The sequence below is a fragment of the Ambystoma mexicanum genome, chromosome 5p (assembly GCF_040938575.1).
Source record: "Ambystoma mexicanum isolate Mex_15411 chromosome 5p, UKY_AmexF1_1, whole genome shotgun sequence".
NCBI lineage: Eukaryota > Metazoa > Chordata > Amphibia > Caudata > Ambystomatidae > Ambystoma > Ambystoma mexicanum.
Genome location: NC_090930.1, coordinates 1,046,099,991 through 1,046,117,397, shown reverse-complemented (window position 1 = coordinate 1,046,117,397; position 17,407 = coordinate 1,046,099,991). Strand labels below are relative to the sequence as shown.

Sequence of the window (17,407 nt, the reverse complement as noted above, 5' to 3'; positions counted from 1 at the left end):
ACAACAATTAACATTTCATTTGAATAAAACCACTCAAATGTTAAGTTCAAAGAGGATAGCCTTTACAGAATTCAATAAATTCCATGAAGGATCTTCTGGTTCCGAAATGCACTGGATTCTGTAATGTCTGCCCACATTTAACTTTAGTAGATCTCATATGTATACTCATTAAAGACAGGCGCCAAAGCATTATTCGATTGTCACCATTTAATCATACAATGTGTGTGCCCTTTCTATTACACGTGTTTCGGCTATACGCCTTTCTCAAATCTGGGCATATTGAAATCTTTAATAGACTTGCGTCTTGTCTGTTCTGTAATAATGGGATAATTCTACTGCATCTGCATCTTGATTCCTACGTGTCGGCGGGACGCGTAGTAATCAAGAGGCAGATGCAGAAGGGGAATTATCCCATTATTAAATAACAGACAACGAGATGCAAGACTACTGAAGATTTAAATATGAAAGGGAGTCGCAAAGTGTGTACCAATTATGCTGGAGCCATGGCACTGTAAAGGCAAATTAGGATATGGCGTATCATGGAATTAGACAGGCCATTCTAATATTAGTTGAAGCTGTTCCGTTGAAGAATTAATGGCCAGAAAGGACTGATGAGCTCAGTAGACTGAAGGGAAGAAATTCACAGATTAATAACCCCTAAAGATTTGACCAGACCTGAGAAAAATATGCAGCCTTACAAATATGGTCTAGCAGGCAGAAGGGTCCGCAATATGAAAGCAGGCGATTGTATTAAGGGAAAGAGCTGCTGTTGCACAATGGCATCCACTACTTTATTATATGCTTTGCAAGAAACGTTCTTCCTGGTGTGAATGGCTAGGATATCCCAGGATAATGGCGGAAGTGTGCCAAGACATTTCTATGAGGCACCAGCTCTTGACATGGTTCAAATAAAGCTCAAGATAAAAGGAGGTGAAACGGAAGAGCTCAGGCAAAGCATGTGCAGTAGCACTATAAGGAACTAATAACAACATACACCCTTTTTGTACACTTCAATAGACGCCCTCCTTTCCTTTCCACTCTATCCCAGTCTTACTTTTTCCCTTCATCTCTTTTCCTCTTATGCCTATGTATCGCTCCATCTTTCTCTCGGGAGAGAGGCAGGTTGAGGAATTGAATACTAATCATCAGACCTGTGGAAGCCATCACCATTCCGAACCAATTGCTGATTCTATGAAGGGAGGAGACAGTAACATCAGCGTTGTGACATTACTACTTCAACTGGCCTCTTCAAGGTTGGATATCACCAATCGGCATACACATGCAACCTATAAACATCCATCGGTCTGATAATTTAAGAATTTTGCCCACGATGGAATGGAAGGTACAGCCAACAGACCTTGTGTACCGAGAGTACATAGCCAAGATATCATACTGCACACAAAGGAAGACGCAGATGGGATCAGTGCACAGAGCGCAATGAACTGCCCGTGAGTGTAGCCAGAAACCACCTCGTCACCAACATTTGCTTTAACACTTTACAATTAGCGAACAGAAGACTAGTCGCACGCTAGAAGAATTGGGGAGGGTTTTTTGCATGCGAAAGACAAATAACTGTCTCAATAAGGGCTACTTTGTCCTATGTCCTGACTATGTTCCCAACAGATGAGAAGTATCTCCAGCATATTCAGAACATGGAAGGAAGTATGCAATGGAGCAAAGAGCTGGCGTCTAGGCAAACCAAGTTCAAAGGACTACCTTGCCAAAATAGCATAAATTACATCCATCTGTCCGAATAATGGTGTTTATTTCATTACACATTTCTATAAATCTTTACATAACCAATCACTTTGAAATGGCATTGCCCAGGTTTTTATTTTAGACATGGCAAAGACTCAAAACTAAGCAAATTAAAAGAAATGCAAATTAGTGCTCATGTACTTCCATAGTACAGTTTTATGACTTATTACATTGTAATTACATTCGCATCTGCCGGGGAGTTGTAGCATACATCAAAAGCAGTTTTTTTGTAGTCTCATACATCAGCCCATTGTTGCTAAACCTTTTGAGTTGGAATAAAACACAAGATTGGGGCCAACAGCGTGCATCTTTAACATAAAAGCGTATTAAATATGTGTGTCACTTTACTTCTTATATTTGTACTCTACCTATCATACTGTACTTTATATAGTGCAAAATTCCAAGGCAAAAAATGCCCAATTGGGAGATACACATTTCCACGCAATGTTGTGTGTGTGATTGGGGGTGGTTATGGTAATAAAAGTTATAAAGGAAGTATCGAGAGGGGGGGGGATCCGGGTGGGTGCGTGGGATCTCCGCCCGCATATAAATGCGGGGCAGGATGCAGGGAAAAAAGAATATCAATATTTTCGCGTTCGCCATTTTTTCGTGCAGCAATCACGTAGATCCTTTAACTTTTGCCAACCTGTGCAGTTCATATATTTCAGGTCATCCCCATCTCACCTACACATTGATTTGTTTGGAACGTGTGGTAATCAACACGCGAGATAAAACCGAGATGCAACTGGACTGGTAGAATCCTAACGTGCTTTCTTGAAAAAGTTCATTCCTTTAAGCTCTTCAGGCAGATAGTCCTGGTCCACAGGGCCCTTGAACATGGGGTTGTACTTGTATCCTTGGCCATAACCCAAGCCCTTCATCAGCTTGGTTGGTGCATTCCTCAAGTGCAGCGGAACAGGTGGAAGTGGCCCCTTCTGGTTCTTCAGGCAGGCTTTAACATTGTTGTATGCACTATACACCTCAATGGACTTGGGGGCCCTGGCCAAGTAAACGACACATTGGGCAAGGAGAACCTGCAACATGGAAAAAAAAAAAAAATCACACTGTAAAAATAGGCTTCTCATCCCTCTAATAGCATACACAGACCAAACATCTTCCTGTATAATATATACAGCCACTTAACTGCTCAAGTAAACGTTACACATCATAGGGATTCTTGAAGGGGCAATACTTCAACGCCTTTCCTTTATATGCATGCTGCATCTCCACTGGTACAGAAAGGGACCAGAATGTTGATTAAGCCAATTGGGACTCCTGCAAGATCAGTTCTTCCCCCCTCCCGCCCCCCAGTCCCTTCTTGCCAGCAGCACGATTAATCAAGGCCAGGGAGCAGAGTATGTAAGGAGGGGAAATAAACTGTGAGCACCAAGTAATACCACACATCTTAGAGTGTTCAGATGAGCACAAGAACGCTGGAGAGGAAATATTTGTATTGATTTATAGATGTTTCACCAAAGCACTTTACACAATTAGAAAATGCTGTACAATAATGGAGAAAGTTGAGTAATCAAATGCAACGGCGTGGAGAGAGGTAGGTGTCAGATTGTAGAGAGAAATGGTATTTTAAAAACAGTTGCGAAAAATGTGTCAGAAAGGTGAGGTGTGAACAGTAAGAGGAATAGAGTTCCGGTTCTTGGGTTCTAGAAGGGAGAAGGAGCGAAAGTGAGAGAAGGTATATGGGTGTTTAGCAACGACAAGAAGAAAGTTGGACTACGAACAAAGGGACGAGACGGTAACTAGAATGAAGCAAGGTAAGAAAGGTAAGAATGAGCAAGTCCATGAAGGCAATAGAAAGTGAAAAAAGAGTTGAGATTTAAAGTGCAGGATGAAAGTATATCTTAGCGAGGATGAGGTAGAGGAGAGTGGGAAGAAGGAAAAACTGATGGAGAGAGGGTTTTAGATGAGGAGCTGGGAGAGCAATTAGGAGAGCTGAGCAGTAGTCGATATGGGAAATCATAACAGTTTAGAAGCCTGGAAAGAGGGGAAAGTTCGGAAGTGACAAAGATTGTATCAAAGAAAGTAGCAGATGAGTGCAGTGAGAAATGTAGCACCTAGTTTTCAGTCCTGGTCCAAGCAAGGGTGTCCACCTCACCCCAGACGAGGACAGTCCTCAACCGGGGCCAGATGCTGTGCCATCCCCATCCAGGTCAGGGATAGTCCCCATGGGAACCACCACCCCAACCCGCCAGGCTAGCCGTATATAGAGGTGGTGCTGCAAATGTAAAGTAAAATTGTTGTTAGCAGGAGATGGGCTACACCCTGAGGCCTGGTCTTACTTCAATTGGACACAGATACGAAGATGGATTTTTAGGGATCCGACAGGGCCCCCTTCTTATTTCTAAAAAAAAAAACCCTTTATCCTTTCAAATTGAACATTTCTATATTCATAACGCCTACTTTCCTTTCTAACGTTTCCCTGGCACAAGTTCCTTCCTTTCCTAGAGGGGGAGGGGGGGTCACAGGGAGACCCACAGGGTGGGACTGATGGAACAGACCCAGCACCTGGTACCACTGTTGGGGAGCGGGGGGAGGAAGTCCCTGAACCCCTCAGCGATTTAGGACGAGGCGATTGTAGAAGATGTTTGTAGGGGAACTGGGAGAATGTAGGGGGGTGGGGCGGTCACCCATAGAAGCTAGATTGAAGTGGAAATGTGGTGAATTTTGAAACCAATATGTGTGGAATAAGACTCAATTTTAGAAGTTACACCCCATTTTGAAATTGAGGCCTAGTGTCAAAGTCATGCCAGCACGCCAAATCCCGTCCCGAGGGTTAGAGGTATGTGCACACGTTCTTTACTCACAGCCCTGCAGAAGGTTAATTCACTGAAGACACACAGCTCTCCATTGTGTCTCATCGTTAGTGTATGTACCCCAGAAGGAATGCGCCCTGCAAGGCCAAGAGAGGGTCGAATTGACCTTTGAAGAGGTATCCCACTAGAAGGAGGGCGAGGGCTTTAGGCCTTCGCCAGTCCAGATCCTTAAGTTGTAGTGGCCAGGGATCCCCAGGTCAAAGCCCCAAGTATTTGAGTGTACTGACCAGCCCAAGACCCCAGGTCATAAACCTGTAAAGTGGCCAATTAATAAGGGAGATCAGATAGTAGTTACGGGTTGTCCCCACCATCGGTTCATGTGATTTGTGCTGCAGGGTATCAGGGGAAAAGTTAACAAATTTAGGCCTGCAAGTGGAAAAGTTGTGGTAGCGTCAGCCTGTCTGGGATAGGAGCGGGGGTTCATGTAGTTCTGAGAGGTTATCACGACCTCAAAAGTATCTGTCTCGCTCATGTCTTTGGTACCAGGTGCACTGTAGAGCTATGAAATCATGAACTGTGTAAATAAATTGCCAATTAAAGTCTTTGTAACCGATGATGGAAGAAGATACCCACGTGGAAGAAGTTGGACAGAATATGCTGGGACCTGGCATACCATATGGAGCAGTTGATGATGATGATGATGTTTGAGGACAGGGTTGATGATGGAGAAATAGAGTTAGCAATTTGCATACCCTGCGAGAGAATTATGCAAGGTTGTAGCGTACAGTGTTCCATTATGGCCCTTGCAATAACGTCCCCCTTTACTGAAAATGACCTAGCACAGGTTCATGAGAGGTTATGGACAATCAGTGCCCACGATGTAGGCCTCTTACAGGAAGTAACACCCATTTGAATTTCATAAACAAGGTGCAGTGTTGCCACGGGTGAGACAATACCCCTATCCAAAGAAGCAAAAGAGGGTATAAGAGACCATTTCCACCCTCCCGAATCAAGGGATTATTTTGCCCTCCAGCTCTCCATGCAAAATGGCTATAAACCAAATAAAAAAGTCAAAGAGGAAAAATTGGAGGATGATACAAGATATCCACCCCTTGAATGACATTGTACAGGCAGAATTTCCAGTAGTTCCCAACCATGCAACCATTCTGTGCAGTATCCCAAAGCAAGCAACACATTTCACTGTGTAGTTATAAAGAATGCCTCCTTTTCCATAACCCTGCACCGAGATTCTCAATATCTCATCACGATTACGCATGGGGGGGAAGCAGTACGAGCACACAAGATTACCACAGGGGTATTGTGAATCCCCCAATATCTTTAACAGAATACTACATGCAGATTTGGGAAACATGCAGGTACCCAGCACTATTATTCAATATGTAGACGACTTGTTAGTATGCAGTGACAATGAACAACAGTGCCGAAGACACTCTGTCACCCTCTTACAGCTGTTAGCACCTAAGGGATACAAAGTGCATCAGGCTAAGTTACAGTACTGCCTACAGGAGGTTCTTTACTTGGGCCAATTCATAAACGTCCATGGAAAGAAAATAAAACCAGAATGCGCTGCATCAGTGCGCAGTGCTCCCCTACCAAAAACTGTCAAATAAATGCAGAAGTTTCTTGGGCTGTGTAATTACTGCAAAGCATGGATCTTCGATTACGCTGCATATACTTGGCCTTTGTTGCAATGCCTTAAAGAAGCTCAAAAGACAGACAATAAGATAACATGGACAGGGAGCATGCTCACAGGATTTAACAAACTAAGAGAGGTTATTTCCACCGGCCCCGTGCTGGCATCCCCCGACTACACAAGAGTTTTGTTTGTTTTCCGATTCTGATGGTCAAATGATGACGGCAATACTTCCTCAAAAGAGCACTCTAGGCCACAAGCCATTGGGCTATTACAGTGGAGTGCTAGACTCAGTAATGCAGGGACAGTTCCCTTGCCAACAAGAGCTTCCTGGTGCTGCATTCACAATAGAAAAAAGCTCCACAATCACCATGGGGTGTTACGTAACAGTGCATGTGGAGCATGCAGTGTTTGCCATATTGGAACGATCTAATTCTGCGTTAACCACACAGCGAGTATCCGCACATGAGATTTTATCCAGCCCAAATATCCACTTAGTGCGATGCAAGACAGTAAACCCTGCTACGTTCCTGACAGAACTGTGTACCGAGGAAGAAAGCGCTATGCATGACTGTGTAGCATTTGAGGGGAAGAGGACATACCAAGAGCAAAAGAGCCCGCTTGAGGGGGTCGGGGGACACTTTTTGTTGACTGTTCAACGACTATTAACCAGGGGACAGGCCTGTGACATGCGGGAACGGCCGTTGTCTATTTAGTGGATGGTATATGTAAAGTACTGGTACAAAAAAGGCTTCCCATGCATTATTCAGCCCAGGCAGCAGAGCTCATTGTGCTTATTGAAGCACTTCTAGACAGCCAGGGGTGCCGGGTGACTATTTATTCTGACTCAGCATATGTAACACAATAACGGTGCTGAAGCAGAGGTCAAAAGCAAAATAGCCATCAAACTGGTATTTGTCAAAAAAGACAACACAGAGTGATTGTGGTATGCCAAATGCAAGGTAACCCAGCTTTATTGCAATATAGATTGGGGGAAAAAGCAAGATTAAAGATTAAAAGCAAAAATCTCCTCAAAAATGTCTCCACATCTTAATAGGAAACAGCAGGTTTTATAGGTAATATGATGCCACAGTTATGAAAACCTATCGCTCCTGGTCATTGGCTCCCACTACTAACCTACATATATAATTCTATATGTCCACAACTAGTGAGTGGACAATCCTTATCTAAGATCCCACCCATATCATCCCTTGAATATTATTGGTAAGCCCTAAAATACTTAGTGAAAAAAGACGTGCTCATCGGTTAACATGTTTTATGTAGATTGGAGGAGAGAGGACAAGCGTATCATCTTGTTCTTAATGAAATAAAACAGCCCATGTTATCTCCTCTGCCATGACGTCGCAGAGTCGCAAGGACCTATTCTCACAACAGTGATCGCCTCATCCTGTTCTTGACACATTTATGAATAACTATTTTGTGTGTCAAGCTGCTTCCACCCTGTTAAGATTTCATTGCAGCAATTAGTTGTCTTTTTAGTCACATAGCGTTCCTCTGTCACGCCTAGCCGATCACAGAGGCATTAATCTGCCAACTACTTATGAACTTCCTGGGATGTGCAGTATGTCCTATAGACTTGAAATGGCCTGCTGTGTTATTGTAACTTAATTTACCTTGACAGCTGGATGCACACAATGGTATCTTGTTCTGCCATTTAACCCTCCCCTACAAACCCTTGGGTTTTGACATTCCTTTGAGGCAGCTACCATCTAGCAGGCCACAGCATTTTTCTGAATTAAATGCATTGTTCAAGCGTGCTTAATTGGGACTTTTTCTTAAACCTGCAGTGCTCAATTGTCTGCTGTGCTGGTGCAATTTAAAAAGGCAGCCGCTTGTCACGTTGTTTTCCTTTGTAGGACACATTTGCTCTGCATTTATTTTACTATCTACTGAGTCCTGGTGCATGCCTGGCACACGATAGCTACCCATGGGTAACCGCAACCTGATCCAACCTATAACCATTTGGCCCTACTTGTGTAGTGCACCCCTATCTTGGTTACACGCCTCCCTGTCACATAGTCTATGCTATTTAAAAACACACTAATTGTGCTAGCAAATGCCTTATCTGTCCTCTACTAGTGTAGCAAAACCAACTATTCATTGTGCCAGCTGAATTTCCAGGAGAATTTAAAGTGCAGTTTCAAATGTGTCCTTTCTGATTTTATAATTCCGTTTCTTCGGAGGACGGCAGGGGGAGGCACAGGGCTTGCGAGGTAGAAAAGGAGAGGGGTTCGGAGGGCTGATGGGTCCCGAGTCCAACATGCAGTATTGCTAGATAAGCTGATTCAAGCACTTTCCCTGCACCTCCATGACAGCAGTGGTTAAATGCACCACCCATACAAATGATAACCTCAGTAACGCCACCGCGAATGTGGTGGCCAAACAGGCTGCTTATCTCCCAGTGCCCAACATCTCAGTATCCAGGAATAGCACAGGGACGAGAGCATTTGCAGCACCATACACTTCACTTCTGATGGCACAAATGATTGTGTTACAAGGACGTGCCCCACAGGAAGAGAAGGAGTTATGTCAGAAAGAAGGGTGTTCACAATCCCCCACAGACTTATTGGGGTAACAAGGAAGTACGGGTAGAGTTGTCATGCTGCACAAACTGTTGTTGGTCACCTTCACCCAGTTGTGAAAATATATTCAGTTTGGTGTCTCATAATGTATGCATGTTGGCCGCAGCACATTCGCATCACACCACAGTTGCCGCAGTAACAATGGCCACGTTGCCATTTTGTTTTGTCCGCCATCTTGGCTGCATTATTCAGTTCCTTGCTCCCTCTGCCATTTCTCTCAAAGCGCGATAGGAGACTGCTACAAGAACTTTCTGACACTTACAGACAGGAATGCACTTTCTGCTGAATGTTTTGTTTCTCCTTGGAGTAGCATAGCTAATCTGCAAGTTAGGTGCCTTCCTGTCTTGGCCATGTTTTCCCTGCTGAACTGTTAATTATAATAATGTGCATCTGAAACGTGCTCCTTCAGAGAAACCATATTTCCAAGCTATAGAGCATACTGACCTTAGGCTCTAGAAGCAACATAGATAAGCTGTGCAAAGAATGTTACCTTGTACTAGAGAACACAATATGCCCCCACGCACCGTTTTGCCCTGCTCCCAGTAAACTGTCTGCAGGAAGACAGGGAAATATGCATGTATGTTGTCATGGTAATACAATCTACGTGGAGAGGTCACAGACCCTATGGTCCCTATCACATGAAGGGGCTGGACAAACGTATTGTATGTTATTCTAAATGTATATATGCCTGATGTTTTTTGGTGACTCGCTCTCTCCCTCCACGGTGTTTGTGCGCATGCATCGTGGGATGCGGAGAGCACTTTGTGCAATTGTAATAAACTTTGTTCTTTGATCTCGTTACTGGCATGTTTCCATTTCTTTGTAGTAAACCTCATTTTGGTCTTTCAGATGGCGGCCGAACAGGGACCCTCCCGATGATGTCCATTCGTTATTTGGCAAAGATGAGGCTGTAGTACCAGTGAGTACAGGGGGTCCCTGCAAAAGAGACGTGTTTCCTCACAGACTGCTACTCCTGATCTCTGGCCGATTGCAGCGCCTAGATGCCATCACAGCGACAAGGTTTGAGAATAGAGGCTTTTTTGGAGTAATCGCCAGCCACGATGATTGTCTGTTGGACTTGATTAGAAATCAGGTGAGTCTATTTCAGACCGAAAATGTCCTAATTTGTTTGAAAATAGTATTTACGTGTAAATATTTTGGCCAGGTAAGACAGTGATTTTAGTATGCCTGGTAAATTGTCATCCTGTTTAGCAATGTTTTGTTGCCGAGGAAGACAATCTAGTAACTTAGAACATGGTCAACCCGCACCGTGACATGTACATTGGATACGGCCTTGGCGCTATTGTGTTTAATAGTATTTGGCATCGACAAACCAGACATGCTCGAGACCTTCAGTGGCCAGAGTTGGGTAGTTTTGAGGTGGCCAGAATAGAATATTTGGTGACTGTATTGTTACGTAAGAAAGCCAGACCAGCTGCATTTGACGCTCTTAGAGATTGGAGGAAGGAAGCCAACAAGAGACTTAAAAGTAGAGAGAAGCACGCATGTAGACATATGGCGAATGCCGAGAAAGCCTTAATACAGGATCAGCAGAAACAAGTAGAAGCCATTAGGAATATGGATACGGCCTTTCAATTAGATGTGCAAAAAATATACCCATCACAAGATTTGCATATATCAGACGAATTATTGAATAAAATTACTGAACAAGCAAAGGTCTGATTCAGGAACTGATCCAACTGCACTACCTCCTTATGTACATCCTCCTGTACCTCCATCTGTACCTGCACCCATTGCAATTGTAGCGGCTGTTATGTCAGTTGTACCAAATGCACCAACAGCGGTATTTCCTCAAATGCCTAGCGCACATGATTTACTTTTGCTTTCGTTGTCGACTAGTTCCACTCCACTCCTAGTGCATGTGATTGACGCAGATTCGAGAATAGTGACTCGTTGTATGATAACGGCAGAGAGAAAAAGGGAATTGTGTGAATGGGCTGAGACATACATAGAGGGGGTGACTAAACGGCTGTTGTAAGTGCAATGTCAGACCATGGGGGTATTCCTGAGCAGAACATATTGATAGTACAAATGGGGATACATCTTGCTGAAGTATGGAGTGATTTGACTGATTCAGCTATTCCACAAGAATTGCGGGATATGGATTTTTTGTCTCGTTCAAGGGATACCGTGACGAAAGTATGCAAGCACGTTGCAAAATTGTTAGTATATAAGAGGGAACTTGATCCTTTATATGAAGATAGATTGGATAAGAATAAGCGACAAATACGGTATGTGAAGAAACGATTTTTGCCTCTGTTGAAGCCCATTAGTGAAGAAATGCGTATTTGCACGAGAGACGTGCTTAGACAGATTTCAGATGTTTCGATTTCTCCTATTGAAGTGCATGATACATTTAGTCAGTATACAACGGCAATGCTGCGGAAGGTGTTACAAGTGATGGTTGAATATTTAAAAGATGAATGCATGAAGAGAAACTTGTGTTGTCCTGGAGATATGATGGTGATCTATAAGCAGGCCTTTTCACCCGACGCTGCATTAACTTCTTTGTCACTCGATCTGGCTCTATTACTTAATAAACGCTCTGAAATTCCTACAGTACAATTGCCAATGAGAGCGGTACCTCCAACACTCGTCCCCCAAGTAGAGATTCCAGTGGTGGGGCAGACACTATTCCAGCTCACTACATTTCACAATTTGTTCACGTTCCGTTTTCAAGACAGGAGGTGAATACTATTAAGCAATCTATTCCCGACATTAGGAAGAATCCTACGGGGTTCTGCAAGGAGATAGAATCAGTTTTGAATTTATCGGTTTTCACTTTGGGTGATATTGACCTTTTGTTTCCTGTGATCCTACCTTCAGATTTATGGAAGCAGATTAGGACCGTGGACGATTAAGTATGGGTGATACTTGGGATGCCTTAGCACAAGCTGATGTGGCTAGGAAAGCAGGCGAGAAACCGCCTCAGGTTATATTGATGTTACCGAATCACATAGTGACTAAACTAAAGACATTGGTGCCTGAGAAAAGGATTTTATGGGACAAACTGACAGCATGCATGCAAAGAAAGACAGAGGGTGAGACTGAATTTTTCAATAGGTTTGAACAAGCATTTTTGGATTTTAGTGGGCAAGATATGGGTACGGAGCCGAGGAAAATATTATTTGTTGAGACAGTTGTACGGGGATTGTTGCCTGACATTCAGACTCACATCATGACATCTGAAAGTGCATGGCAAGCAAAATCGCAATCCGAAGTACTACATATGGCCCAGTATTATGAGAATAGGGTGAGTACTGAGAAGGAGAAGGTGGAAAAGAAGAAAGGTGATTTGAAGACTAAAGTCCTTTTGCAGCAGATAGCAAGAGGATCGAGGGGTAGGAGTATACAACCACGGGTTCAGTTTGTGCAGCAAATGGGCGCACAAATGGGTCCTGTACACATGAACCAGTGTGTGTATTGTAGACAGGAAGGTCATTGGAGGGCAAAGTGTCCGTCTCTCCGACAGCGAACAAATGGTACATATGGTGGTACGCTAGGAAGGTGATCAAGGGTTCGCCCTGGTATAACAGGTCTTGGTAGAAACCAATTTGCACAGAATCAGCAGATTCAACCGCAAGATACAAATGTGAATAGTCAGGGAGAACAGCAACAGAATGTGAATATTGGGAATGTTTTTGATAATCCTACCCATGCTTACTTCACTGAAGACTTTACATCTGACGATGTATTGTTCCGTTAGGATAGCCCGAAGCAGGTTCTGGAACCGACCCCTATTGCCGAGATGAAGGTGGGGAATAGGGAGCATATGTTTTTATTATATACCGGGGCACAGACGTGTTCCATTGACCATCTGCGGGTTCCAGATATTCCACCATCAGGCCAGAGTAATGTTTCGATAGGGTTTTCTGATACGCCAGTGGTTAGTTCGGTCTCTCGGCCGGTGCCGATTGCATTGGGGGCGTTGACAGATTCATGTCCGTTTTTGTTAACGACGATTAGCGGCGAAAATTTGTTGGGATTAAATTTGTTGAAGAAACTGAATGCTGTGATTTATTGTTCTCTGGCTGAAGTGTATTTGACACTCTCTCCCCAACAAAATTCTGCTTCACAGTTCTTGTCTATGCCTTTGCTGAGTGGGTTGAGTAGGGTACCCACACATATATAGGCGGTAAATGAGAATTATGTAGGGATCATTAATGTCAAACCAGTTCGAATAATCCTTAAATCAGGTATTAAACTGCCACGTATTCCACGGTGCAAGATCTCAGTAGAGGGAGAACTTGCTTTGAATGAGTATTGTTTCGGATTTGATAGACCGAGGTGTAATTGAAGAGATTTCTGGGAGTGTGTGTAATAGCCCGATTTTGCCTGTCTATAAGAAAGGGGACAATGCTTTACCTTATCGTTTTGTGATCGATTTGCGTGCGATTAACAAGGTTGTTGCGCCACAGTTCCCAATTGTACCTTATGTTACCACTATTTTGACTACGATTCCGGCTAGGCCCACACATTTCAGTGTTATTGATTTAAAAAACGCCTTTTTTAGCATTCCTGTACACACTGATAGTAGGCACTTGCTTGCGTTTTCCTTAGGAGGACGCTCTTTCACATTTACACGTGTCCCTCAGGGTTATACCGAGAGTCCAAGTATATACAGTAGGGCATTAAAAGAACAGCTTGATATGCTTGAGTTACCGTCCACTTGCACGTTGCTGCAATACATTGATCTGCTTCTTGCAGTGGACTCTGAGGACGCTTGCAAGCAGGGTCCCGTGCTGCTGCTTATTCCTCGGGCTACGTATGGGCACAAAGCTTCATTGAAGAAATGTCAGTATTGTCGTTAGGAAGTCGCCTATCTAGGCTATCTCCTATCGAAGGAGGGTAGGCGTCTGACACCTGAACGTGTACAAAGCATGTCGGACATATCTGTTCCAAATACGCAGAAGGAGGTCAGAGCTTTTATTGGCATGGCTTTATGTTGTAGACGGTGGATCCCAAATGTTTTGCTTCCGATTAAACCTATGCTGGTACTGACAAAGAAGGATGTTCCTTTGCCTTTGCCATGGGACAGATTGCCAAAACGCTTTTGATCTGCTCAAAGCTGGGTTGTGCTCAGCGACAGTATTGGGCACACCAAATTATGAAAAGAGTTTTGTTTCATATGTGCATGAGAGAGAATGTTGTGCTTTGGCTGTGTTGACACAAGAACATGGGGGAAAAAGCAGACCATGCGGCTATTTTTCCTCCACGTTAGACCCTGTTGCATGCGCTTTGCCAAAAGAGCTGCGGCTGCTGCTGAATCGGGAAAACAAAGTGAGGGTATGGTTTTAGGTCACTCTTTAACCCCGATGGTACCTCACTCGGTTGATGTTCTACTAAATAGAACACAGACTCAGCACCTCACTTCTGCTCGAATAACGAGATATGAGTTGATTCTATTTGCACCGGACATCCAAATTAAGAGGTTCTGTACTTTGAATCCGGCTGAACTTTTGCTGTCTCCGCAAGAGGTAGACCGCAGTAATACAATGTCCCACGATTGCTTATATGTTACAGAACAACAGACAAAAGGTAGAATTGATTTGAGTGATACACCTTTGAAGTCTATAGATGGGGAACTATTTTGTTATGGTTCTTATTTCAAGCTACCTGATGGTACGTCCACTGCTGCCTATGCAATTACCACATTAGACACTATTGTTGAAGGCAAAAGAATACTGCATAATTACGCTCAGGCTGCGGAAATTGATGCATTGACCAGAGCCTGTGCGATTTCTGAAGGGCTTAGCGTAAACATCTACACTGACAGTCAGTACACGTTCAGAGTGGTTCACAATTTTGGACGATTATGGGCTGAGAGGGGATTTTTAACATCACACGGCACCAAAATCCAACATGGTATTCTGATAGTGCAAATGCTATCAGCACTAGCGCTTCCTACACAGCTGGCAATAATCAAATGCGCCGCGTACCAGAGGGTGACGGACGACATAGGGAAAGGAAAAGCTTTTGCCGATAGAATTGCCAAACAAACTGCTACCGATCCACACTCAGGGATGTATGTGTTGGATTCAGCTAGATGGGTTGCCGACAGCAGTATGATGGAGGAAGGGGTTAACAGTGTGAAAGAAATTCAGGCCGAAGCAACAGCAGAAGAGATTAAACAATGGAGTGAGGGTCCAGCTGGGTTGGATGTTGATAGTTGTTGGGTGTACAATGAGAAACAAAGATGGATGCTGCCCAATGGGTATGTGACAGCTGTAGTTACTATGGCTCATGGGCCAGCACACATATGTGCAAAGAAAATATGCCAGTATTTTGATCCTGTATGGCACAACGATAACATTGTGAAGATTGCTGAATGTTTGGTTGAGAGCTGTATGATATGTTTACAACACAACATTGGGAAGGGAACGCTGACGACAAAAGGTAGTTTTGAACCTCCCTCCATGCCATTTGAAGTGATTCATTTTTACTTCATCGAGATGGAGCATTGCCAGAACTATAAGTAGGTGTTCGTAGTGATCTGTGCGTTTAGCAAATGGGTTGAGGCTTTTCCACTGAAAGATAACGCTGCTATGTAGAGGGCCAAAGCCATGTTAAAGAAATGTTTTCCTAGGTTTGGCCTGCCGAGAGCCATTTGCTCCGACAACGGCTGCATGTTATCGCCGCTGTCATTCTGTAAGTATGTGCGGGATTACAGATCGATCAACGTTTTCACTCAGCGAGACATCCTCAGAGTGCCGGTTTGGTGGAACGCCACAACGGTATTTTGAAGAATAAATTTGCAAAGATGTGTGCACACAATAACCGCCTTACTTTCAATGCGGACATTCACACAGCCAAAGACAGAACTTTACCCATATGAAATTGTGATGGGAAGGCCTGCTAATGTACGGAAAGCAATGAGACCTAAAAAGTTGGCCGAAATTGAGCATCCATTATTTTCAGACTATCGTGACCAGTTGACTCAAAACTTGCGTTTGATTCACCAACAGGTTCAAGCACCTATGCCATGGTCCAGGCCATCAAATTCAGCCTGGGGACTTTGTACTGTTGAAAAACATTGAGAGAAATACATGCCTTGCACCTCGTTGGAAGGGGCCTTACCAAGTGCTATTGATCATGCAGACAGCTGTCCGTGTGACTGGCAAACGCCACTCGATCCACGCAACGCACATGAAACAAGTGCGATTTCCCTTGCCCTATGACAAGAGGGACGAAAAGGAGATGGATCATCGTGAACCTTTCCTGATCGACACTAAGAGTGGTACAAAACCACTTCCTGAGTCCGTAGCTATGTCTTCTTCTTCGACTGACATTGTTTCCTCGGAAAGCGACCATCCTTTGTTCATTGATCATTCTGTACCTGGAGCTTTGAGGTACAATTTTCATCCACGAAACCAGATTTAGTACAGGGATTGACATTACATTTTGTAATAGAATAGGAAGGTGTAGTAGGAATACTACACCCACAAGAAACTAACGCTGTGCCATTCCCTCGTCATTCCCCTTCAGACAGGATAAGGGGCAGGGAGTGGCAAAGAAGACTTCAGGCAAGATTGGCCAAGTGGTCAGGTGCCACCCACGGATGAATTTACAGAGCAAATCAGTGATGCTTCTTAACGGACGCTGAAGGACTATGCCCGCATTTGGGGCTGCTCGTAGGAATGAGGACATGGTACATTTCCAGATTGATGGGCCCGCCTACCAAGGGCCATGGTCCCCAAAGGCCAAATGGATAATAATTCTAGTGATAACTTGCATTATGTTCACATTGATAACTTTACTATGGTATCTGGAGAATGTACATCTGCTAGATACTCGTTGCCGACTATAAGTGCATCCACTATTTCTCCACTACACTTGTACGCACACACTCTTCGTCCACGTGACCTCAGCCATAGAGGGGGATATCATAACACCCTCATTATGATTATGAATGCCACACCTGGTATTTTGAATAAAACCAACTGTTGGGTTTGTGCTCATCTGCCTCAGCATGGTCAGAAGGGGTTAAGCTGGTATCTTCATCCTCTCCCTTTGTCCACTGCGTGTTATGCCTCATTTAGGGCACTGTTCTTCAGACGATGGAACGACAGTGCCACCAGTAACTTTGATGGTACGAACATTATTACACTCAACACTGCCTCTGTTAAACATTCTGACAAATATTCCAGACCATACCAGTCAATGAGCTCTTTCAAAATGACTCCAGTAGGGAATAAGGAGGCTGCTCCTCCATCGTACACTATTAATCAAGACCCTGATTCTGTCCTATTTTGTTTACGAAAAGAAGGTCCCTGACATATGGGCTCGTATGATAAATGCATAAACACTGCTGTTCTGGTAAAAGAGGATGGGCCTCTGTATATTGGAGGCTACATCTATTTTGTCTGTGGGAGTGGAGCTTATCCTTGGTTTCCTAAAGACTGGAAGGGTACATGTTATTTTGGAATACTTTTACTTGGGGTATACATCACCTCTACCGCCGATATACTGAAAGCTTATCCTAGGAGGGATGCAGAAGGTGACGCTCCCCTGCAGATATTGGGGGATATTGTTAAATCCATGGTTCCGTTTTGGGGACAAACAATCAATTCTCAAGACATCAGGAAACTGGCTAGAGTTGT

The 17,407-nt window shown here is 43.9% G+C and overlaps 1 protein-coding gene across 4 annotated transcripts in view; it reads right to left on the bottom strand.

Annotated features, from left to right (window-relative positions):
* Window positions 1-1,748: 1,748 nt before the first annotated feature.
* Window positions 1,749-17,407, bottom strand: part of WRNIP1 (WRN helicase interacting protein 1) — a 620,345-nt gene continuing 604,686 nt past the window's right edge. For 2 of the 4 annotated variants that reach the window (XM_069613529.1, XM_069613528.1), the window contains one exon: window positions 1,749-2,792. In XM_069613529.1, the coding sequence (XP_069469630.1) occupies window positions 2,520-2,792 (273 nt within the window). In that variant the 3' untranslated portion in view covers window positions 1,749-2,519. The remainder of the gene's footprint in view (window positions 2,793-17,407) is intronic. The other 2 variants (XM_069613530.1, XM_069613531.1) reach the window with 2 other exon arrangements.